Source organism: Ooceraea biroi, chromosome 6 (genome assembly GCF_003672135.1).
Source record: "Ooceraea biroi isolate clonal line C1 chromosome 6, Obir_v5.4, whole genome shotgun sequence".
Lineage (NCBI taxonomy): Eukaryota > Metazoa > Arthropoda > Insecta > Hymenoptera > Formicidae > Ooceraea > Ooceraea biroi.
Genome location: NC_039511.1, coordinates 5,112,718 through 5,139,496, shown reverse-complemented (window position 1 = coordinate 5,139,496; position 26,779 = coordinate 5,112,718). Strand labels below are relative to the sequence as shown.

Genomic DNA, 26,779 nt, shown 5'->3' with positions numbered 1-26,779 from the left:
AAGGGGGTTCAATCCCGAGTCGGTGCGTCGAGAGCGCGACGGAGAGAGAGAGAGAGGACGCGCGGACGAGAGGGAGAGGAATCGCGGGAGAGGCGAGGTGGAGGACACGTCGGTCGAGGGGGTCGAACGAAGAGGGTGTGGGAGGGAAAGCTGTGGAGAGAGCGGCGGGGGTGGCGGTCCTCGGGTGGCGGCGGTGGCGGCGGTGGCGAACATAAAATCCCTCGCACATGCCTGGTGCATTCATTAGGGGGGATGTGCCCGTGCAGCGTACACGTCGACCTGCATCCACCCTCTCTCGCTCTCTCGGTGCCACCCCTGGCCTCAGTCGCGCTCCGCGGCCAACTTAGTGCACACGCCACTCCGTTGGCCCTCCCAGGCGAACTCGCTCGCGCTGTTCTCCTCACTGCGCCGTGACCGTCGACGGTCGCTGCATCGTCGCGCGCGCGTCAGCCACCCTCTGTCGCCCGTGACGTACAGCCGCACGACGAGTGCGAGTTCCCGCGTTCGGAGCGAGCTGTGATCCGTGCGTACGGCAAACGTGCGATCACACGCGCCGTTCTTCAACTCCGATCCTCGCTGATCGCGAATCGCGCGCGCGAACGACGCACGATGGCCAACGCGAGCTGAGAGAGAGACTTCGCGCGCGCCTCGAGCCAGAAGAGTACGAATACGAGTGCGAGTTTCCTCCGTAAACCGAGTGCGCGATAGTAAACACACCGCGGGAGACTTCCGGCAGAGCGGACGCCCGCGCCCCACATCCGGAAGCGGAAGCGGGACACTGAGTCCTGCCTTCGTCCGTCGTCTTCGCGGAAGATCGTCGTGGAAGATCGTACGTCCACCTTCAGCAGCGGAGTCCGAAGAAGATCACGTACGACGACTCGGCTCTACGCGCCGTCAGTGGCTGCAAGAGGCCGACGGGATTTCATGTTCACGAATTTCAGTAAACCAGGTAACGATGCGCCAGAGACCCGTCGGCCGATGTCAAGCTGCACGGAATCGGCGCGTCGGCATTGCGAGTCCTTTCGCCGTGGCGGGACGCGCCGCGCTATTGCGTCGCTGCTACCGCGAGAGATCGGGAAAGGGCGGGAACGCCGCGACTCGCGGCGGGATTCATATCGATCGCGCGATCGAAGGCACGCGCGACGCGCGTTCCCCCCGCGCCAAGGGGTGGAAACACGGACGGAGGGACGGATGGTCGTCGTGCGTCACGTCATCGTCGCATCACGTCGTTTCGCCCCGAAATTGCTCGCCCGACAGCGAAGCGTTGTCGCTCACGCTCGTTTCCCGCTTGCTACGTTCTCGAGACCTCGAGGAGTTGCGAATAAATTTACATGGAGGAAAAGCGGAGCGCGCGCGTACCGTAATAATACATTTTCCCGAACGACGGTAGTAGACCGCGCCGTATAAATAAACAGAACCGACTGCGGCGAAACAACGTCGAACAGCAAATTCGACGTGAGTGAAAAATTCGGCGTGGGACGTAATCGCAATTTCGCGATGCCTCGCCGCCGGGGAAAAATAGGGAGTTATGCCGGGAGAAACGCGCGAATTTTCGGCCGCGGGGTGTACAGATCGCTCGCAAATTGCTGAATATTAATGTAGCATCTGCATTCGATAATGCGTTATATCGGATCGGCTGCGTTTATCAGCTCGGGAATCAACTGTCCGCGATCTCATTAGGGGAGAAAAGTGCTCGATAACGTAATGCCGCTCGATGAGTCATGGGTACTGCGTGGGCAGATAGAAGGATGCAATTATACGCGGAAGAACCGATGCGGTCGGATTCGAATTTCCATATTTTCGCTATTCATTTGCGCGAGTATTATTACTGCCCCTCACAGTAAAAGGTGCATGGTATTTCCGATAAAATATGCCACTTTCAAAGAACGTGCTTCGCAAAATCAACCGCGCACCCGCGTGCTTCCGCCCTTCTCGTCCGGGAATGGCTTGTGGGGCGACTGATAAAGTAGAATTTTACGTAGCGATAGGGCACAACCACTGAAAAATTTAATATCTCAGACATAAATTCTATTCCTGCATGCTTGCCGCACGCAGAACGGATGGCTGATATTTTCGATGCAATATGTCGTCCTTTCGAGAAATTTGTCTTTGAAATATCTTATTTTGTTATTCTTTGTATCGAAAGATGGAGAGAAAATTAATCGAATAGTATTTCATTGAGAAAAATAATATACAAAATTATTAATGCCGGCAGTTATTGGACATAATCTATAAAAAGAGAAATATTTCTTTTCTAGAAATGTTAAAATAAAATAAAAACCAGTGTATTGCCAGATTAATGTGTATTTTATTTTAAAAATATTTCGACGGATATATTGATTTTTGGTAAAGGTGGAAATTTGATATTTTAGCGTTGAAGAGCAGAGATTGTGCCGAAAAGCGAAACGACTGTGGAAGATCGCGCGAGCATTTTGCTAAAATGAATTACGGTCGTAGACGCTCCTATTTGAACAGCGACGATTAGCGCCGCTCTTTTGGTGGAAAGTACAATATTTGACGCCATCGGTTCGCGGGAAATATTGGTATCGACCTATCGCAATTAATTTTTGCGCAAATGTGCTCTCGCGCGAAGATAATTACACAATTCACAGCGCGTTAATTGCAGATACGGCACCATTACGGATACTAACCGGCTAATTTTCAGTCTCGCGTTTCAGCGTCGAACGCATTTTTCCCGCGCGTCGCGACACCGATTGCACGCGTGTCTCTCACACGTACACGTCATGGAGTGTCCCGTCATACTACGCACACAAACACACGTCGAGCTTAATTTTTAATCTGCCACGCCGTGGAGAAATAATCTGCCCGCCGCTTATTATGCAAATTTAATCGCGCGTTTATCGCGAGGCACGCTAATCGCAGATAACTTTCCCGCTCAACTTCACCGTTGCGGTGCGTTTGTTCCTTTTTAAGTCCGGCATAACAAAGAGCGACTGGGCCTCGCTTTGTTTCCCCGGCAGCAGATACGCCCGCGTTTAATCCACCCCCCTGTGCGATCTTTCTCAACGTGACCATTATGTCGTCACCGCGTTCACGGTTGTGCCGCGACTTTTACGTTCAGGCACCGATTCAGGCCGCGCGGTTCTCGTTGCCAAATATCGCGTTCATTCAATCACCCCGTGGGGAAGTGTCTCTCTTTCGACGCGCGGCACGGAACGAGATCCGAAGAAAAATGTCCGAGAGAGCGGTGTGGAAAGAGAAAGGTATCCCCTTAATCGGTGAACTTGCTCACGGGAGTCCCGCACTTGCATAAGACGTCTGAGCACATAAGGGGGTGTCGGAAAAATTAGCCGGTGGTTCTGGGTCGATCCGAGGAGTAGATACTCGCCGAGTACGCCGAGGAACGAGCCGAGTAACTCTCCGTGATGGTTCCGAGAGACAGGTACTCCCGGGTGAGCTCAGTTCTCCAAAGTTTTCCGACTCCTATCGTCTTCACGGGGCAGTTTCTCGGGACGTCTCAAAGCGTTTCTATTATTCGCAGCCGCTACTCGGTCTCTCGAGTCATTCAGGAGATATTTCGGAGCGCGACGCTTCCGCAGTACGTCGTTCTCCGCTTCGCTTGCGGGCGTGCACACGCCTGTAAAAAACGAGGCGTATTCGGCGTGACGTGACGCTCGCGTGTAACCAAGTACGTCATCGATGGTATGGCGTTTGCTCGCGAGAAACGTCAGATTCGTTTGAAGATCCCGTGCTCAAAGCGTGCGCTCGTCCGCCTTTCGTCCCGTCCTCGCTTCGACAGCATTATAGTTGGGGAAAATGCATGCTCGAGTGCAGCGGCGCGTCCTTTATCGGCGCGGACGCCCTATATAGAGCTTTCCCCGAGCGCTTCCACGTTATCGCTCGTGTTTGCGTCACGGACTCGAACTTCCAATTCCTAATCGATTCGCGGCGCCGAGCGGGAATCTCGGAGCGAGATAGAGATAGAGAGATAGAGAGTGAGAGAGACGCCGGCGTCTCTTCAGTGTCACGCGTTTACAACAACGAACACAAGTCTGGAGAAAGGGAAGAGAAGAGACTCGATTTCTTATTTTTCTACGCTTGGAGTCTATTTTTTTACGCCTCGTGAACTGTACTTTGCTCAAGAAAGCCGAAAGGCTTCGGTTAAATAGTTGACGTTAATAGTTAAAAGTAAATTCGGGAGAACGCGCAGCGGCAATTGCACGTCGCCGATCTGCCAACGGATCGCGATCGAGAGAATGCGACACGCGAGCATGCAACGCGTGAAGATCCACGCGTCGAAGATCAACCGGAAGATGAGTGTGCCAATGCTTCCGCTATTTTGTGCGAGAAGCGGCGCTTGGCGTGCGGCGTGCAGCTGCAGTGCATCGATCACCGATGCATTTCGCCGACATCTCGAACATGCTTCCGGCGTCAAAGGGCCAAGGTCGAGCCCGCTTAATGGCGCGGCTGGTCGCGCCGACATTTCGCCGGCACGCAGGACACACAGGTCTGTTTCCTTCCCTAAGAAACAACAGAGTTTTCTCACTGCTTTTAAAAAAATCATCTTTAGACAGTAATGTTAGTCAGGAAGCAGGGTGCGTAAATGATAATATCGATATATTCAATGAGAAAAAATGCTTCGACATGTAGTCGTAGGTTTCACGAAGGGGTTGATGAGTCGAGAAGGGATAAGAAGCAATCTTTGAAACGACGATATTTTCTGATTTGAACACGACAGAGATTGAGACATCGAGAAGTTCATCGAGAAGTTCTTTTCGAGATCTTTCCGACGCTGCATTTCAACAACTTCCACTATTTCGCGCTAGACTTGAAAAGAATTTGGATACTTGTCACTTCCCGGATATCGCAGTGCCTTGGCGGAGATGTAGCTCGTTAGAGAACGGAATACTCGTGAATTTGCTTAATGAACGAAGAGAGGCACGTAACGTGATAAAGCTAATTACATAGTCTTTATTAGACTGCGCACGTTACTGTTAGAGGGAATTTTTCAAAGATCTTTCTATCTATAGAATATTTTCGTCATCTAAGCCGACAATTGCGTAGGGGAAGAACCGCGAGATGTAATTAACAGATTTATGTAATCGAGTTTGTAGCCGACATAATTATTAGTCGCTAAAGTCACTTCCGTTTACCAAAAATGTGAGTACCTAATATAACTCTTCCTCTTTTATATTTATCAAAGTCTTAGAATGTTCGATTAACTTAGAAAAATTCGATTAACTTTTGAAGCTTGAACAATATTCCTTTTATTATCTGTTTTCCATCTAGAACTAACACTGATCCAAATTCGAACGTTTACAAAAATTATCGGAACTTTTCTAGATACAAACTTTTCTATCGACGCTATCACGCTAATATGCAGCAGTTAAAGTTGTTACTCGAAGATCGAGCATGTAATTTTATACATGTGCCGCATATAGACGTATACAATGTACATGGGCGTTTACGGTCCCAGGAGCTCTTTAAACGTGATATTATTAAATGTCTTTCGAGCCGAACGAGTAAACAGGGTTGCAAGCCCCTCCGCGGTTCCGCGATTAATATCACATTTAAGGGAAAACGGGAAATTACGACGCGGAACCAAGTACACACACACACACACAATTAGGACATGTCTGTGATTGCGAAATGAATTCCTTTCCGGTCGGACGTGCTTCCGACCGATATGCATCTCGAAACGGAACGGCAACGCGAGATCGAATTTAAAGACAGACAGATATCGCACATTACAACAACTCGTCACAACATCTCGTCACAGGTGCGACTAATTAGACGTTTTTCCAACTGCGTTACGCGATAGCACGTCGCTGAAAAGCGAGGAAGCGAAGATACTGGAATATTGAATTTTTCATTTACATTGCCAGTTATTGTATTATCTCTTTGACGCACGGGTATTTTGTTTATCGCATTTCTATCTTTGAGCGGGACGTGCTTGTGAATCATAATTTTGCAGCGATGCCGGTGCAAGCGCAGATTAAATCTGTTAACAACCGTTCAAAGGTTGTTAATCCGCGCGTTGGAAATCTCGGTTGAGGAGATTTTCCAATTTTCCCCGTTGCCTATTGATTTCGCGCGGGTAACACGATTATCGTTTGCAGGGAACGGGGGAGGACAAGGGGAGGGATGGGAAGGGGGGGGGAGAGGTCAAATTAATATCAGAAACTCGACGATTTGCGCAAATTACCGTTTATTACCGCCAAATCTGGCGGAAGCTAAAGGGTTTCCGTGTGCATCGCTAATATCCGCGAAATGGAACTCGCGTGGAAAATCGTGCTTTCGCGGATTAGAGCAGAAGATTTCGTGAAATTTTTTCTTGAACGTATTGAATATCGCTCGGTTGCGTACGCGTGTGAATATACAGCTTTTCTGGTAATTATGACGACGCTGCACAAAAGACTAAGAGAAGAGTGTAAGGTTGCAACGCGTACTGTAAAACCCGCACTTGAATGGATGAAAATCGTCTTTTTATGCAACGCGATACATTGTATCTCGGCGGCTAGAATTTACACGAACCACGCTTTCGAAGCTTTCGCGAATTTAGTTCACATTTTTACCCGCGACGATTGCTTGCAAAGCTTCGCGCATTGGCAGAGAAAAGCAATTCAGCAGTGATTTCCTTTCTGCTTTTGGTGGCGTTTATTTTACATAAAGTATTTTTTGTTTGCACCGTTTGAAGTAAATAACTGCAAAGGGATGTGAAGCGAGTGTGATAAATCTTACGAAGAAATTTACATTAACACATCGAAAGTTATAAATCAACGTTTCCGTTAATAATAATCTATTATCTGATATATTTTTATTCTGATATCTACTTATATATCTACTTATAAAAAAGATAATAAATTTTATATAGTTATTGACACATGAGCAAATGTTGCTCTATTATTCCTAAGTTTTCTTACTATCTAATTTTAATTTACAAATTTAACGTATTTAAGTTATGTAATAAAATAAACAAAATTGTTACTTATATACATATTTTAATAAATAATATCTGTAAAAGTAAAAAAAGAGATTTACAGATAAATTACATTTTAATAAAATAAATTTTTTTCAAAAAGTGAAGTTTTTAAAGAAAAGGAAGGATCATACAAATATCAAAAGGAAGATAGAGTAATAATTTTACCAATATAAATATCACATACATTTCAACCTACATCTAATTCAATCTAATTAATTTAATTTGTTGTCGCAATCTAAGCTTTGTAACGAACGTATGCGTTAAATGGAGTGCCGGGCCACAGTAGGAAAACGTAGGTAAAATTAAGTTACTATATTGAGGACCGCTCGAAAATGGACCTAACTCTGCTTCCGCGAATACGGCAACCGCTTTATTTACTCTTCGGGTTGCGCGCTGCAGAAATTCTATCGGAGCTTTCACGTTGGTTTGGGAAAACACGATTTTGTATTATAATTATCAAAAGGCTCAAACCGGTCACTGCGATAAGAACATTTATCTTAATACATTCCTCGAAGCTTAAACGAACCGATCATTTATCTTTTTTACCGTGTAATCATTTATTGATAATAAAATCAATTAATAGTCTCGTCAATAATCACGTGATCAACATTTAACTTTACATTGGAAAATTTATCAGACACATCGATGTTTTATTTATCAATGGAACGTACTTTTGAATTATATATTTTGATACTTTTAACAAGAAATAATTACAAATGTATTATAAAGCAATCGAGAATTTTTTCGATTATTTCGTAACTGATAAATAAATTTTTCCAATTATTCTGTAGTCTAATAAATAAGATTCAGCTTTTCAAGGCGTTTAATGAGAAATTTGTTGGCATTTCTGTATTTCTTTCTTTGATAAAAGATGAATCAATTACATGGAGCATGGAAAATGTTTGAGTACAAGACGCGACGTAGCATAGCAGCGTTTGAATCGAGCGCCTTGCGCGCCATATCGTACGCCGCCGTCGCACGAAAGTACGCTTTCGTCGGAAAATGAGAATGTGACATCGCGGATCGGTATGGCGGTGAGCGTCGCGTAAATTCTCCGTACATATCCCGACGCGGTATACTCGCCGCGAATATGTCGCGGTATTGCGCACACGGCAGCATTTTGCTCGCATTCGCACGAAAGACGTGGCGTTCGCTTAACCGCGTTTGAATCGGAGCGCCCTTCGCGCCATTCCCCGCGGCAGATGCACGAAGGTCAAAAGTATTTTAAAAATAAGGCCGTAGGCATTGGCAGATTGGTATGGTAGTGGACGTTAAGGGTCGGGTGGCGTTGTAATGGCAAAAAGTTTGCGAAAGGTGAGTAATCGACGTGCACGGCGGATTCGACGTATTTGACGGTGCGCGATGTGCGGCGCGTAATCCGCGTTGGGTACGGATGAATAAACGGTGCGCGTAGCTAGGACGAGTGGTTAGGAAACGGGCATCAACAAATCGAGTTTTCGCGAGGAGGCTCGTGGAGGCTAGACGAGCACGGCCGACAATGGCGCCCAAGCCTCGTGAATATTGACATTGCCAAAAACATTACCTCCGAATATATCGGATTATTATCGTATACGTGGGTGGCACGTACTGCGTCGCAATTAGTGGTCTAACCTCGCGGCGGCCCGTGTCGTGGCTCTATCGCGTAGAAATCCGGCGCGGGTTAGTTCGGTCGAGCGCTGAGGTTATGCGAAAAAAATGTTTTCTGCACGTATAGTAGCGCGGCGTGAACCCTGAAGGGTTTTACAGTTATACTGCAATGTGGCACATTTGCAGAAGCACGGAGGACGTTGTGTGGGTCTAGAGCCGCGATATAATCTGCGGGGAGATATTGTCAGGGCGATAGGAGAGTGTGCGTGGAGGAAGTGTGTGAGTTAGCGATTTAAGGGTTAGGGAGGCATTCAGTAGCCAGGGTGAGCATAGTTTTATGTAGACAGTTCAGGGCAACTAGTTTGGTTGTAGGGTCGGGATTGGAGATAGTCAAGATGGACCAGCAGTATTGTCTACGGTGGAACAATCATCCAGCCAACCTCACAGACGTTCTCAGCTCACTGCTTGCCAGAGAGGCACTCTGTGACGTGACCCTGGCCTGTGTCGGAGAGACATTCAAGGCACACCAGACCATACTCTCTGCATGCAGTCCGTATTTCGAGAGCATTTTCCTACAAAACACCCACCCCCATCCAATTATATTCCTGAAGGATGTCAATGACACAGAGATGAAGGCATTGCTGCACTTTATGTATAAGGGTGAAGTTAATGTTAGTCAGCATCTGCTACCGATGTTCCTTAAAACGGCAGAGGCATTGCAGATCAGAGGCCTCACTGATAATAGTGTAAATAACAAGACGGAGGAAAAGAGTCCGTCACCGGAGCCAGAAACACAAACTGGAGTCAGACATACTGATTCGCCTAACCTCCAGTCTCATCCTGAGAAAAGGAGAAGAAAGCATTCAGGCAGCTACGATGTTTCGCTTTCTGGTCCACCTAGTGAGAGATTCTTGTCCGATTCTCAGGTACGTATACAACATACGTTTATATGTTTCTGCAACTGTATCATCGGATAGGTAGCGCTTGTCTCACTTTTACTCGCATTTCATTTTTCTTAACGTACATACATGCATTTATTATGTTTCATCTATATGACTTACATTGTATCTTGAAATTTAATCAAGTAAGGCTGTACGCAGAAAGTGTCACGGCATAGTGCACCTTTCTAAATGTATTCGAGTGCATAATCCTTTCATGAGTATTTTTGTCAGACTACCTTTGTACTTCGATAACATAATTTTTATTTTATTTGCCTTTATATTTCCAGCAATATTGAATAAGGAGCTATAATTTACGAATGTCAGGATAAAGTAATGTACATATATGTAGAATTTGTATATAAAAATGGTAATTTTTATTTAGTGGTAAACATATATGCCATTGTAACATATACTTAAAACTTTTGTTTGATTGTATGACTCCAGACATTATTATCAATGAACCACACATGTGTATGTGATTGCACAGCTTTTCAAATAACTTGTAACCTTGAAGAGAGTTTAGGCCAAAAGTTAGTATCTGTTGTATAATTCATGAGACAGATATTATCATAAGGTGTCTTCTACATTTGTTTTAACATATTTTAATATAAAAATTATGTATTTGAATATAAACCATCTGTTTGTGAAAATATCATCTATATACAATCTGGTTATGAATACACAATGGTCTTTAGGTGTCATCTGTTAAGAAAAAAACTTGCTCACATTTATTATGATAAATCCAGTTTATTGGTGAGGTTTATTTCTACCTGTTTGCTATTCTTTTTAATTAAGTATTGGTAAACCGCATTAACAAGTTACTGAGATAGAAAGATATTTAGAAAAGATGGAGAAAAGTTTTAATTGATTGTTTTCAGACATCCTCGCAGTGTAGTTACAAATCAAGTCCTCCTGTGATTCCAAAGTTAAATAATGCCCTGGGAGTTGAAATGGAAGATGGTGGTCGACCCATGTCCCCTGCATCACAACCGCAGGCTCCTATAAAACAAGAGGTGGATCAACATTTGCCCGACTTCCATGACAATATTTCCCTCCCTGTAAGTAATCTTCTATGTTTATATGCACTTTATGTTTTAATCTTAATTAATCAATTCCTCCTATGTATCTTGCACCCATAACATAGTCTCACACGTGTGTGTGTGTATGTGTGTGTGTGTGTGTATATTCATTTTGCTTTCTTGTGGATATTCAGTAACGAGAAGTACTAACTTTTGTTTTATATTTCTGCAATTTCTAGCATTGCATGACTTGTACCACTGTATGCAGCAATATATATACATACAATTTACTTTACCTACCTGGTAACCTGATTATGAATATAGCCTAACTTATTTCGAAATACCTGGGTACAATGAAAGAAAAAGTATTTATCGGTTAAAGGAAAGTTATTATTTCTTGATATATTTATCACGATAGCATAAAAGATAAAAGAGATAAAAGAACAGTTCATGGTCTTGCTTCTTTATCTGTTACATAGTCACACGAATCACAAAAAGGATACAAGTGTTTTATTGTTTGATATCTCATATCATGTTTGTGTAGAAGCACGTACTTTTAGAGTAATGGTTCATGTAAAGTATATTTAATATTATTTGCTCTATTTATATAAATATTTAAGAACAGTTGAGGAGAAAAAGAATATATATATATATGCATATATATATATATATATATATATATATATAGATTTAAGCTTTGTAATAACGTATAAAAATGCTTGAACATTCTATGGTATAAGATGTTTTTTTTATGTCTTTTCAACAAAGCGTTTCAGTAGTAGCATGTAACTTTGATTTTACACATTATTCACGAAATACTTCTATTTCATTGCCATGTTTCTTGCAAAGGAACACACTTGTTCTCGTTAACGAGAACGCTTTGCACATTCGCGAATGAAGTGCGAAGGTTTTGTGATAAAGAGACGATATTCTCCATAACAGAGTTTCGTTACTGTTCCCACAAGATCGATGACGATTACATACCGTCGTCCTACAACTACTCGGTCGAAACAGACACGGGAAAGGAAGGGATTTTCTAATTAGAAATTATATAAACCAGAATTGGCTTTCCATATGCTAAAAGATTCGGTCGAGATGTGTTGATTAAGCACATATCCTTTCCTTCTCTGTTGACAGACTAGTATCGAGTGGGAGGTTCAGGGAGATGGGAAGAGTGACGAAACTATGGATGTACAGAACATGACTCCCGATCGTCCTGTTTCGGCTGCGGTGCAAGTTTCTCGCGAAAGTGCCATCATGGCTGGAGGTTCTCTCCGTGTCAATATATCAGGGACTGTATCCGAATATCCCGGAAATTCGCGTGATCCATTACAAATTCAAGTTGTATCTATGAACTCGCACTATTCGCACAAAAACCATAATCCGATCCAGTTGTACGAACCGTTACCCGAGTATAGTCCGAGTGTTAAAACGACCGAAAGCGATACGCATGGATCGCTGAGAGTAAGTCAGGAACCGGAGAGATCCGTAATTCAATCGACCTTGCAACGTTGTCCTCCGCAAAGTAGAAAGGCCGGTAGATTTAAACCAGGGTGGTTAGATATATATTCCTGGCTACAATACGACAAACAATCGAACCTTATGTTTTGCAAATATTGTAGAAAATGGAGCGACTCCATACCGGAAATACGCACTTCGTTCGCAGCTGGAAACGGCAATTTTAGACTCGAGATCGTGAACCATCATGATAAGTGCAAAGCACACAGTCTGTGTGTAGCTAAAGAAAGTAAAGCGAAAAAGAACTATGTCTGCGCGACAAAGACATGTTAATCCTGATACGTACCATTACATCATACTTGTGCCTATCTAACTTGTGATCAGTCTTACCTAATTAATTTAAATGAAATTGATATTTATGAATACAAAATAGACAACCATACCATAGATATAATTATATCTATGAGAACTACACGTGTAACCTCCTTCTTTTACATATTATTAATTAACTACATGTTCGCACACGTGCATACAGAGCCACATACATAGCCACATAGGTCTTTTACATTTTTTATTTTTGGATTATTTATACACTTTTATTGTAATTCTTCATTGTAATATTATCGCGTTGTTAGAAGCACATTAAATACTCTTTTACACGTAACTTTAAATATATATTTAAAAAGGAAGTAGATTTTATTTGTCAGATGTTTTCCTCGACGTTAAAGTTATTGTTATACAAGTTGATATATAAAGGGCCAATGTATACTGTTGTACTGTACATTATTTTATTGTTACAAAAGCAAAATATATATACATAATGAAGTTGATATTTTTATTCTATAATATTTCATAATATTCTACAATAATATACAATATACAATAGAATATATACAAGGGTACGTACATACATACACATATTTTGTACACACACGTATATATAATTTACAGAAATTATATACCTAAAGAAAACTTCCCAATATTACGCTATTTTGAAAGATGAACGAATAAAACGTATAATCCGTTTTATGAAATATTTTGATATCCGTATACAGTAAGGGCCTTATAAATGTTTTTATAATGACGTTGCAAACTATAGTAAAAGTACAATCTACATTTCTTACGAAAACCACATATATGTGTATGTTATGCTGGATGTGTTGTTAGATTTTAGTATAACAGTTGCAGCTGTATTGTAACCAACTAATTTTTAATGTGTGATGGAAAGGCATGCCAAAGTAAATATTAATCAAGTGATGTTATTCTGTGATCGAGTCTTATTTTAAGAAAGAATAAATCGATTACTATGAATAATGCTTTTTTCTAGATTATTATATAAATTAGAATATTGGACCTCTAAATATAAAATGGACTAATGTTATCTTGCTTAAGTGTAGGAAGGTTTCTAAGATGGAAATATCTCTTGTAAAAGATTTTATTGATTCTTATCACCTAAAAGTATGTAAACTTTGAGAAATAAATATTGTATGAATTTGGCACGTTAATATTAAACGTGATGATTTATATACGAAATACCTCTTGCATGAAAGTGTAGTTAAATTTGACAATAAGGAGTACGCTCTCAATTAAAATGCTATAAAGGATCTGATTCTACATTATTGCTGAATTTTTATTTATGAGCATGTAATCGTATCATGTGCAGGGTCATCCAGTTGGACTGATAGGAGAAGATGGAGGGGCCACGGCAGGAGCGCTCAGCGATGGTATTCAGGGAATTGAATCATCCGAACACCATAATCCCCCGGAAATGCTTGACGGACTCGATGGTAAGACTTGCACATACATACATATATATACAACCTTACAACCAAAATTTCGTTTAGATTTAACATATTTCCTCTTGCATCTCGCACCAAGCCAAAATCGATCCGTGACTGACTCTCGCGTATATGCGCAGCATCGTCGTCAGATATGCAAGATTGAATACCGCGCTTGCAGACGAGTGTCGTGATGAAAGCTCCGACATTTGCGTTATTCTACGTTCGCGTTGAAATCTCGCGTTCGCTGCACAATGAGGCTCGTCGTACCGCGCCGTCGTACTTTATAGGTTTCTATCTGCATCGCGACGGCATGAAGAATATAATCTTCGTTCGTTCGGTGCGCGGGAAATATGTTACATCTAAGAAATCGAGGGAGTCTGCATGCACGTTTGTGAAGGATCTTTGACACGTCGAGTCGTACGTATATAGGTGTCGTACGAAGCGAGCGCATCCCTCTATTTCCAAATCTGGCAAGTGTAGTGAGTGTAATTTTAGAAAATGAAAACGGCCTTATACTCTATACATATATATATATATATATATATATATATATATATATATATGTACATGTATATGTGTACGTGCGTATATATATACGCATACATATTGACCCCCGCGCGCGCGGGTGTGCGTGTGTATATATATATATCTAACTACATATGTATATTACATGAACCCTTGGTGTTGTGGTGATGGTATCGTGCATTTGCTACGTCATTGTGGTAGTTTTAATTTACATGTGTTAATATATACAAAAAACACATAACAAAAATCTTATTGGTTTGGGACATGGTGTATATCAGCAAATGGACTGTACTCCTATCCTTTTTTTTTCTTTTTTTTTTCTCTTGTGTCCGAGATTGCGATGGTGTGTGGGTTGCGCGTGCGATTGGCTAAGTTCATCTCGCTGTTTCTTATGTTCCGTCTACACTGGAGGATGATCCTATTTGTGGCTCATCCGAAGACAGTCGAAAATCATATATTGAAGTTGGTTGATCATCCTCCAGTATAGACAAGGCATCGGATGAGCCACAAATAGGATCATCCTCCAGTGTAGACAGAGCATTACACGTGCGCACGGGCCGCGTATGCGTGCGTGATGTCACATTAACGAACTTCATTTGCGCGAATGCATATGTGTAAATGTGCCGCGTGTATGTACGCGCGTGGTGTGTGTGTGTGTGTGTGTGTGTGTGTGTGTGTGTATCTATGGTGCGTGTATGTGTGTGTGTGCAAGATGACGTGTACATACGTATGTCATACACATGTATATGTATATGTACATATATATTGTAGACATATCTACGTATACTGCCGACATATATACGTATACTGCGTGCACGTGCGGACGCAGGCATACGCATATATGCATTACCACAACGGGACTCTCTGTGCATGTCTTTACGCTGGTTTTTTTTCCTATTCTCTTATGTACCCTTTGCCGTATCTTGCGTCACCGTGCCTAGCGATCTTGATCTTATATTCTCACGTCTCTCTTGCGCTGTTCGTTTCGATTTACACGAGTGAACGAGAATATTAGCAACAAAACAAAACGTGCAGTCGGCGCATCTCGTTGCGCAATCCGCCGCGCTGCGTTAACAAAGTTGCCGGACGCGGGAAGAAAAAAAAAACTCGTTACATAAGATGTTTCCCACACACACGGTTGCTTGATACCAGATTATCGAGGATGAGTATGGAGACTAACGCGATTATTCGAAAAATACTAGGATACGAGGATCTGACAATCCCGAGATCCGTTCTGAATGTCGCGGATCGAGAGATATTCCAGACATTCTAGACGTTCAGAGATTCTAAAGTTCGCGGATTCTCCAACTCGCGTATCCCCAAGGAGACTGGGAGTAGGGATTGAAAGATCCAAAGATCCGAGTTTTGCATAAAAACGCTTCCTCCGCTGAGAGCGCATAGGTGGATTTAAGATGAAGCATTTTTAACAGAATATCTTTCATCGTTTGTGTTCGCATTAAATACGTCACGCTTATTTATAGTCACACGACTCTTATCCACTGCGCATCGTCTGTGCATTAATAACAGTCGCCAAGCAGCAGGAAAACTCGTAACCCTGGGCATCATTTTTCCTCCTAACGATTACTTTGGAAGCCGAGGTATATACGCGATCATACGCTCATTAAATCGATTTTGTTGCTAACGCTATTCTCCGTTTATCTTTCGCATATCTTCGATTCCGTCGTAGGCGATCTCGTCAACAATACGTTACGTCTGATATTATTACATATTTCTCAATTACATATTCATATTATACATAGTCGGCTAACACGATGCACGAGCCGCATTATCATTGCCAATAGAGATAGTCGTGAGATGCATGCGTTTGATCTCTGACGGATCAATTTACGTATGGGCGGCGTTTAAGAGTTGGGGCAAAGTCGATAGTCCGCATCGTGATCTTTGCAGACCGTACACGTTGTGCACGGTGTTCTGCACATTGTGGAAACGTCGGTGAATTTTCTCACCGTGATTCTTACGTTAAATGTTTATTTTCCGTTTCAGTTTTGTTCTTTCGTATACTTGATTTGACGTCTATTTTCTCTCCTTTCTTTCTCTTCTGTACGCATCGTGACAGTATCTTTAGTCTCTTGGAACGCGATGAAATGACAGTAGAATTGCACTTTTTACATGGTATTTTACATTTGCTACGAGTAGGTAATTATAGATGAGAAGAGAGAGCACAGGGGGCAAGGTTCTTGATGGAATTTGCCGGTTTTCTATCATGTTTCGATAAAAAGGCACCGATAGTTTTTCATCGACACATTATCTTCTTGAATCATTATCTACTTGTTTCTGGTTTACGTTTTGCCATTATGTTTATTTCTTCTGAAATTATATCATTTTTTATATATTTCCAACTTATAAGAACAAAAGAGAAGATCAAGCAATTCCATACAAGTACTCTGTATAAATAAGAGTGTGGTGTTCGTTATGATATCCTCGTTGACTTTGAACGTAATTGAGATCATTCCCTCTTCTCTGCAACTATTTGACGTAGAGTGTGACTTATGAGAAGTATATAAGGTGCTCCATTTAATGTTATCATTCGAAATGTTTTCTTTCACAAAGTTGCATTAAGATATCCGATCTGGAAGAAAGTTCTTTAGATAAGCCATTTTGGAAATCCGATAGAATAGAATAGAGTAGAACGAAAAACTTCATTGTACTTTTGAGAGATCTTGAAGCATAAACTTCAATTTGTCGTAAAGTGGAAGATTATTACTACTTTAATATAATTATTTATCTCTCAACATTTATCAAATAGCAGGTGATAAAAAAGAATACGATTTAAACTATAAATGATTTTTCTAGGAAAATATATTTTATACGTCAAACGACATGTGATTAAATATTTATTTTATTTACGTATTTATGATTATTTATTAAAAAGAATAAGAGTTTTGATACAGTATTTGCATTTCAAACATTACATAAAAGTTGCGTGCATCACATTTATGCTTTTTTTTTAAAGATAATTGATAATCTTGCAGAGGGTTAATATTCATTCTGGATATCTTTTATTTCATAATATTCTTGTTTTTCTTTACGTATATTTGACAAAAACACGTGCATTTTTCTTACCTAATTAAAATACTCAATTATTATCTGAGATATTGTGCAACAGAAGAAAGCTCGAATGATAATATCAAATCGACCAGCCTTATATACTTTAGGAGATATTAGTAGACACAGTTGGCATTGCCAATGGACTATGACGAATTCATTGAAACGGGACCTTGTATTCCAGGAACGACAAGGACTTGCAAAAAAGAGAAGGATATAAATAAAGACAGTCACAATAAGTTAGAGCACTTGCAGATCGGTATGGAGTGCTGCAAGGTCTGCGGCAAGAGCGTAGCCAACATAAAAAAGCACATGAAATCGCACAACCCCGACAAACACGTATGTCATATCTGTATGATATCATTGACCAGGTCTGATAATCTGAAAAGGCACATAAAATTGAAACACGGTGTCAGGGAGAATTCCCTGATATCGCCGTTTATGCGTATGGAGCACAAACACTTCCTAGCGAAATCGGAGTCGGCCTACTTGACTTAGTGACTGTCGCGTCGTAAAACGACCGATGCAGTTCACGTGCAAAGTATACTAAACGTAAATTCTAAGGATGCTCGAATTGTGTAGGTCCCACTCATTTTTCGTCGGGTTCCCAACACGTCCTGGATGCTTGGACCCTTCCGATTCTCAAGTCCTCGTATATCTATCACGTACATAATTTATTTTTGCATAATTTATTTTCCTATCGTAAGGTGTAAGTCTGTAGGTTGTCGCGCGCATATATGCGTATTCTTTCCGGAGAAGTGGCTTGAAAATGGCACGTGTGATTAGCATTAATCGACACGATCGCAGCGTGTCGCACGAGGGATCCTTCTCCTCGTCGCACGATTGTGACCAATTATCATCCTAGAACCACGTGTACTCCGTGTTTGCGCGCGATTTCTTTTTTCTTATTTAAAGCTATTTAAACGAATCTATTTATTCTTGTGCGTTTAGCTGCTAAGTATTTAACTCTAATGAATAACATATGTGGGGACCCATGTTTTGCTCGAGAGAGAACCAGGCTCCCCCTTAGTTTATAGTGGAGTGTCTATAGAATTAATGAGCGGAGATCTCAGTGAAAGTAATATCGAGTACAAAACCTTATTCGTATTCTACCTCCCGCTAATCGTCTGATATCGTACCGTTTTCGGAATGCGGAAGATGAATAATAACGTTCCTCTTAGATTATGAAACCGACCTCTTCCGAGCTCATAATTGTCCCGTCACTTCCGTTACTCTTGAATCCTCGAATTATTCCGGCTCGGAGGATTCGCGGCTTCTCCGATTCCTGTATCTTCGGACGTTAGGATTTTCGGATTCCTACGTTTCGGACTCCATTATTCTTGGTTATCGCCCGCAGGTGCAGCGCAAAAAAACAATATTAAAGAGTATCGCGAAAGATATAAACATGTATCGCGAAAGATTTTGCATCGCTCTGATTTCTTTGAGATTTTCTATTGCATCTTTTGTGGCATGGAACACAAAACATATAATGAAAATATATATTGATAAATAGGAAAATAGAGACATAAGATCACGAAAATTTTATATAATCTTTACGTAGACTTTACATAAATTTTACTTGAGGCTAACGATGGATTGTGAAACTAGTGGATTTCTTTTATGCTAAATGTTTGCTTTATTTACTATAACAGTCGAGACTTGAGTCGAGCAATTGAAGTTTCATATAAGGGAAAGATGATGCAAAACATTTCTCGACGCATGTACGTAATATATAATATATTTATATGACGTAGGTTGTGAATCACGTCGAAGACTGAATTCTGTGTAAGCCGCCGCGGCTCAGAAATAGTCATGATGAAACTAGTCCCGCAGGCCCATAGGTTGTTACACGTGAAAGAACAGGCTTTTTGCGAGGCCGCTTGTGGTGCCTTTCATTTAAGTACAACGTTAATCGCGCTAATCAGTACGATAAATAATAGTTACTCGTCGTAGTAAGTGACGCGATACCTCTCTTAGGCAGTGCATGGTCACACGTTCATAGCCCTTGTAACGTTGTTACGTAACAAACACCCTTTTTCCTACGTCTGCGCCGTTCCTATCCGTTGTGGAACACTCGGGAAAGGAATGGCGTCGAGCCAGTTTTTTACCTACGTTCTTTCTCTATTTGCAGACGCGACACTTTTAGCTCTACGAGCCATTGAATTCGCGCCAATATTGAACGTAGATCAAGCAAACACATCCAAGTTTTTCAGAAAGGTGTCGGTATACGTATACTAGTAAACGCGAGACACGCTCGCACATACATAAGATTACTATTAACTTTTCTTCTTCGATATGGATCAGCTAAACTTGATCATGTCTTGTTATTATTTCACGAGAGCTATTTACTCGTCGAGAACTTTTCAGACTTAAAGGGAATATTGAAAGCAGGATTAGGCAAAGTTTCACGCGGTTTTACGGGATTAAGCGTAATAAGATCGTCTTTCGTATTTGCGACGCCTCCCAACTATTGAAATTCTCTCTTCTCTCATCGTGATTTCCGACGGAAATTCCTCCCAATGTTCCTGCGATTTTTTTAAATATTCTAGCGTGACGAACTTTTGCCATTTGTTCGTGCAAAGCGACACCGCGGTTTCACGGGAAAGCGTAGTTGCATGCGCTTGTTCCTTCTATGTGCACTCACGTGCGTTTACGCAACGAGCGTCGTTTCTCATCCAGCGAATGTGTTCTGACAATGCCATAGCTTTCGACAAAAATGTGCAAAACTTCCGGAAGCGTAAACTCCACTCATCGTGAATTTATCTTATAGTACTAGATTTAATTTACTTTGATCATGATTAATAGCAATGAAATGTGCTCATCAGGAGATTCGTTTATTATCTTCTCATTATTTTTCTTCTATTATAGGGAAATTATTTCTATTTATCTTTTTAAACCATATCTTTAGCAATTCTTGGGCTCTGATTATTTGGCTTCTCCTTGGATATCTGATATCTTATCAAGAAAGAGATAGAAACTTTATGAAATGCTTATGATATTTCACAGTATAAGAACTTTCAGTTCCCAAATTATAGCTTCTGATCTCTTGATCACTTAAGTTTCCGAATTGTCTTTCTTGTAAGCTACGAACAGTTTCCACGAGATAAAGTCGTACCGAGTGAGTCCTGCATCGATTGCGTCGGACGATACGTAGTAAAAATTGCAAGAGTTTGGAGCCGCATAGAGCTCTGTCAGTGACACGCGTATCGACTTTCTGGCGTGGTTGCCGGGCTAACGACAAACAAGCGCTAGTCCATATCAGCGATGTTATTCTTGAGACTCGAGCAGATTGGAAATCATTCTAGTGTCATTCTATTAAACAATAACGACAGACGATATATCAAGTGTCTGGTTATTTCTTTAATTAAAAATTTACACTTCTTGTCCAGATTACAGAAAGCAATGGTCCCGATCATCGGGATCGAGAGAATAAGCTATAAATATTAAAAACTTGCAGTCCATGCGCAGTGACGCAGTGCTTTGCTGCAAAGAAGCCCAGATATTCTCGCACGCGGAATTTGGAATTCTCGGATGCGCGGGTGCCTCGAGATGGCCCAGATTCTTGAATCCCTGAACTCCGTCTTCTCCCGTAACGAGGAGGACACGTAGTCAGGGCGACAATTCGGATCCAGTAATATTAATGCCGCGAGTCTCAGCCGTGACGTGCAGCCGTAACGCGGAGTCTGCTGCATTATATCCGCCATCGCCAGCGTGCGAGGAACATTGTCGACGAGACATCTCACCTTGTCCGTAGTTTCGCGGTGTTCCGCCGTCCTTTAAATAGTGGAAAATCACTTCGTTCGTCCATCCATCTCTTCGAGCCGTGATGCGACAGATGGATGGAATTAACAGGCCGGGCAAAGCCGAAATGGAAATTACTATCGCACGACTTCGTTGCTGCAGCTCGGTCAAAGGGCTGCTCTCACCACCGTGGAGTGATAAAAAGCTCAACTGCATTTTGCGTTCCCCTACGGTAGTCGGGCCATCGATCCATCGTTGCATCTAATTATACAGCCCGCCCTTCATTACCCTAATTACCGCCGCGGTGATGTCTCCCGTGCCCTCCATTTCATTGATCCGCTCTCGTGTCCTCCATGGTTTTTCGATCGACTTGTGTATTTTTATAAGTTTATCGATTTATGTACTCCAGTTCTTGGATGTTTTCCATGGAGTCTCGTGTCGAGAGAAAGAGAGAGAGAGAGCTTTCGACATTTACATGATGTTACTGTTGATTAAAGATCGTTTGACAATTTTCATCACGACTTTTTTAGTTCCTCTCATGATGTGCACTCAGAGAATCACATTTAATTAATTAATCTGAGAGTTGTTTGCTCATAAATATGACGCATTCGTTTCTCCAGCAGATCCGCAAAAATACTCATATGATATAATACGTTTATCCCAGCTACACTGTGCGACTTGTGAGGTTCTTCCGATCGGTTTTGCTTCCTACATCAACGTCCTGCTCGTTTCCTTCCTATTTAAGCTCCTCGCGCTCTTTTCTCTTCACTCGTTTCCATCCTTCCGTATCATTCTTTGATCCCACTGCCACTAAAATCACTATCCCCGGAATTCCTTCACGACTGATTCTTATTCTCGACATCGATCCCCGAACAAAGTGGCTTCACCGACGAAACGACGTATAGCTTTCTTTGCTCTCGAGACGTGTCGCTTGTTTAATATTTGTATGCACGAGTGAGAGAGGAGGAGAGAAAAGAGGAAGAGAGAACACGAGCCCGATATTCTCGTTCAAGGAGCGACGGGATCCTTCCACGACGAGATAAGCTGCTTACCGGCATATCTTCCCGCCCTTATTACACGAGCACGCCTCACGGCGGTCGGATGGATGTGACGGTGGTTCGGAGGATGAGGCAGAGAGGGTGTCCTCAATAAGAGGATCACCCGGGGTGGCGGCGCGCCGAGTGGTACCACCCCGACCACGAACAATTTCGTTTTTCGAGCACACGACGAGAGGCTTTCGTCTTTCGCGCTCGCTTCCTTTAAACTCGGCGGTTGGCTTACAATTAGCCAATGGAGGAGAAATCGTAGCCGCCACCGGCTTCCGTCGATAGGTTCTCGAAAGAAGTAGCGAAAACCTCGTTTGGCGCGATCTTGCGAAACTCGGCGGATCGCCGCCCATTTAGCCAGTTAACCGCGAGACTTTCGCTATGGTCTTAATCATTTTACCGGCTTCTCCATCAAACGATTAAAACTTCATAGCCTGATTCTGCTTAAATATGAATTCACCGTTTACGTCGCGATTGTTTAATAGAAGTATCCTTATCTCAAAAAAGGACGGAAGCTTGTTCGCGAATTTTCTCGTGCAGATTATCAGTCGTTTCTTTTCCGCATCAGCTTGATCTTGACTGCAAAAGCCGGTCCTTTCCATCTGCACATTTGCATTTCTCTTTATTAGATATGTATCTGATTTAAATCTCACGGTATTTACGGAGTATTTACGCGCACGGTGCATTCGAGTCTTCAATATTTTTTTCTAAAATGTCGTTTCTGTCGACACTTGTGATTGCCATCAAATAATTGAGATAACATCTCATACGGCCATTATTAGAGATCGTTCAATTGGATAGATACGCGATGTCCTTGTTGTCGCCGTTTCTGAGCAATTCAATCAGCCCTCGTCCTCCTTATGTCTTGGGAGCTTACATGTTCGAGGAACGCTGTGGTATTGTCTTCGAACAGAGGCGGCACGTACCTCACAGACCTGGGCAAAGCACTGTACAGTTGCGTCCTGTCGAGCACTAGTGCTCGAAATGAAGTTGCAACGTTTCGACGTTACAAGCAGCACTCCGGGAATCAACCGCATCGGGAAAGTTCGCGTGACGGAATTTCGGTCTGTCCTTAAAACTCGCGCGAGAGGAAAGCCAATCCGCACGAGCGATTTCCCTCGATAATCGAATTACGAATAATTACTTGGAATCGTAGAGAAATGGGTGAGCGACCTAAATCGATAGATTGAAGCGTGGCTTTGATGGAGCTTCTTGTATTTCATTAATTCACGAGCTTTAGGTATCGCGTAGCGTTCGACAAAATTAATTATGAAGCAAAGTCACGATATCGCGGGGGAATTATTACACAATTAGAGTCCACCATCCCATGTTCGATCGCTGCAGCTCTTTGGCGAGGGTTTGAGTACCGCTGCCACGATTCTGTTCGGGATTTAGGGGAAAACCCTTCGTTCGACAGAGATATATCCGGCTGCGGTGTAACGCCCGCAGCAGCAGGTACTTCCTCGGCAGCCACGTGTGAATTTAGTGCGGCACATGGTTCAAACGAAAGTAAAATAAAGGAAAAAAAATTGGGGGGAGAAGATACGACGGGTCGTTTCGCCCGCGTTGTCGTATGATCGTCATTCGTCGAGGGAGACGCGAAATCCTGTAACAGTACCGTATCGTATCGTACCGTAGCGTACCGTGTGGGTCGCTGTGTTGAGTCCACGTACATAGATCATGCGGCTACACTCCTCGGCATATATGCAGTTTAGTCGAATGTACCGGGAGGAGAGTTGCACACAATGGAGGGTGAGAACTACACTCCGTTCTCTCCCTCTCGTCGCCACATCGTTGCCCCTCGTCGTCCTCCACGGCTCCTATGTCTCCTCCCGTTCCCACTCCTGGGCTGCATCCCTCCTCCTTTAACGGCTCTTTCCGGCACAGCAGTAGCGCGGTGATCGATGTCGGTGTATGAGGGAATATCGGGTTCTACGGGTGTAAAGATTGGGCGTTGTTACCAGCAATTTTTAGTCTGTGTATGTCCGGATATTTGTAGTTAAGAAATATTTCTACTTAACGTACGTGTATTTAAATGTTACAACGTCTGCGTTCTTAATCGACGTATTTTCAGAAATACCTGTCCTAGTCGATTGCGACTAGATCAGAGAATTGCCGAAATTCATTAGAATTAAACTTGCATCATTGTTTCCTCTGTAATCAGAAAAAGAAAAACACGCGTTCTAGTTGAGATCTCATAACGTCATCGTCGCGTATGCGTACGAAAGATTCGACAGATATTATCCGTACGTGAATTCACGTAATAAAAGTGGGAAATGAAAGTTTCTCTAAGGAAAACTCTGTCGAGTGCATTATTCAACGCATAAACCGCCAGCGTGTACCTACTCTCTTCGCGTGTATATTAACGTTGCGAGCCGAAAAATAGAGATAGCTTACGTGCGCAACGCTCGGTACAAAGTGTGTTAAGCTCCGAAAGGGCTCGCGCGTTTCTCCCTCTCTCCTCTGCATAATAAATCTCCCTGGGCATCCCCCTCCGTCTGTCCTGTCCTCCCCTTTTGTCACTCTCCTTTTTCCCCTCTTCCCCTCGCCGCTCTCTTTCTCTTTCTCCCGCTTTTTCTGTTATAGCATTAACAGTCAGTTTCGCTAAAGAGAGAAAGAGAGAGTTGTAAGATCAGGCAGCGAAGCGCCAGCTGCTGTACCGGTCGCCCTCGCCCTTGCATCCCTTCAAGCTGGAGGATACTCGTGCAAGGGTGAGGGTTGGCGATGCCGACGTTGGCGTCCGCCCATCATTGGATATTGTCATTATCAAAAGTTCAGTATGAATCATAAAATTACTCGATGACATCGTAGCGGGCTATGAACAGGCAACTGATATTATCGATAGTAAATGAATTTAATTATTCGCAGCACTTCCGGTTTTCCTGTCGCAACCGTGTATATCAATACTCTGCAGATTAGAAGCAAATGTGCACACTGGACTGCAGTTCAATGCAGCTAAACATTCAAGGGTTCTCTTCTTTGATTTGAACAGACTCAAAGCGCGACATGTTGATCTTCTGATAAATCTTGTCGAGTTCTGTTAGCGGCGTAGATCAGAAAAGAGAGATAGGGATATTGGGCGAGGGAGAAGGAGAGAGGAACGGATAACTTCCTAGCTAGCCAATCATACAGGATGGATGGTATGTTCCAGATCGATGTAGTACGAGCACTAGACGGCACGAAGCGCGCGTGGAGAACCCACTCGCCGTGGCGTTTTGCGATCACTTTGATCGGTTCGAGTGACTCGAAGCGACTCCTATCTTTTTTTTTTTAATAAATCCCGTTCTGATGTCGGGAGTGCCCTCGGCATTCGGCTTCGTCGCGCGACACGAGATAGAGTTGGCTCTCATGATTCCGCCTCGCTCGGCCCGAGCCGATACCGAGAGAATTGGCGTCTCATTTGCAGACGGGCCGCGTCGCTGTACAAACAACATCGGACCCGGTAATTTGCAGCAGATCCCACACATCCGCCTCATCCGTCTTTGTCTTGCGCGCCGCCCGGAATACTTCCACTTCCGACTGGCTGCACTTCCACGCGACGCCCACCGCCGGCCCGCCGCGAGCATTTGAATACGTTCGTGTCTCGCGATTCCGATATAAATCATCATGCGAGCGCCCGAGCCGGTGATTGTAAGGGTCACGTTTACGTCCACGATAAGATCAGTTTCAAAGTCTCGGAAATAATCACGCTAGCGAATGACGCTTGCTTGTTACATTAATACCGCATCCGTACCGCTCCCCGCGTCTTTGCCGAGAATCGCTTTCCTCGTTATCTGTTCTTTACGACTCTCTTTTGAGGCACTCAATCGTGACACGATTTCGTAAGGAATAGGTTTTATCAAACTGACGACGTAGTAGAAAGAGATGAAATGTTTTTATTAATCCGTTTATATTATCTAGGTTAACGTGCCACTTTGTACTTGGCTGGATTTGTCTTTAATTTAGGATTAGCTTCAATATTCTGCGAAAAAATACGCTAGAGTTTTATTACTTATTTAAAATTATACTCTATTTGAAAGTATTTAATATTACTAGCATTTGGATTTCGAGAATTCGTTTCAGGACAATATTTAAACAATATTTCGCGATGCAGTAAAGAGCGAATATTTAGAAAATGTCATAACGTGCACTCAGGTCGGTGTTTCTCATTTATATTTTCTATGATGAAATATCAGAGCGCGACATGAGTTGCTAAGGAGAATCAGATCGCACGTGCTCTCAGAAATGCGGACACGTATCTGATGTGCGCCTTTACACACCTATATATGCAAATTGTACAAAAAAAAAGAATACCAGATACATCTCTATTGGTATTCTAGAACGTGCCGATCGAAATAACACTTTTAATTAGAGCAAAAGTAACATGCAATTTTCGATGAGACTAGACTCTGTGGAGAATGGGCTTATGTGCCAAGAAATTTAAAGACCCAACAGATTCGACGTGGATTTGATATTCGTCGACTTTCCACAAAGAGCTGTTAACATACCCGCCGAAACGCGATGTCGTCGTTTATGGTAAAAGCCGTTTCGAGGACCTTGAGGAGCTATTTTCGGCGTGGCTTATTTAATCGCCCATCCGATCAGTACCTCCTGTTTCCAAAGCCAAAGTTCCATGATTTTCTGATCCTTTCGCTTAATACACCGCGACATTTTCAGTCCGTTCAACACTCCG

General features: G+C 42.7%; 1 protein-coding gene across 8 annotated transcripts in view; it reads left to right on the top strand.

Moving 5' to 3' along the window:
* The window catches only part of LOC105282109 (protein tramtrack, beta isoform), a 75,214-nt gene that overhangs the window by 13,191 nt on the left and 35,244 nt on the right, over positions 1-26,779 (top strand). Inside the window, exons 1-4 of one of the 8 annotated variants that reach the window (XM_011343839.3) lie at positions 261-4,468; positions 8,903-9,456; positions 10,350-10,529; positions 11,628-12,778. In XM_011343839.3, coding sequence (XP_011342141.1) covers positions 4,357-4,468; positions 8,903-9,456; positions 10,350-10,529; positions 11,628-12,281 — 1,500 coding nt within the window. In that variant the 5' untranslated portion in view covers positions 261-4,356 and the 3' untranslated portion in view covers positions 12,282-12,778. Of the gene's footprint in view, positions 1-260; positions 4,469-7,157; positions 8,258-8,280; positions 8,808-8,902; positions 9,457-10,349; positions 10,530-11,627; positions 12,779-13,611; positions 13,736-26,779 lie in introns of those variants that run through there. The other 7 variants (XM_011343873.3, XM_011343883.3, XM_011343867.3 and 4 more) reach the window with 7 other exon arrangements.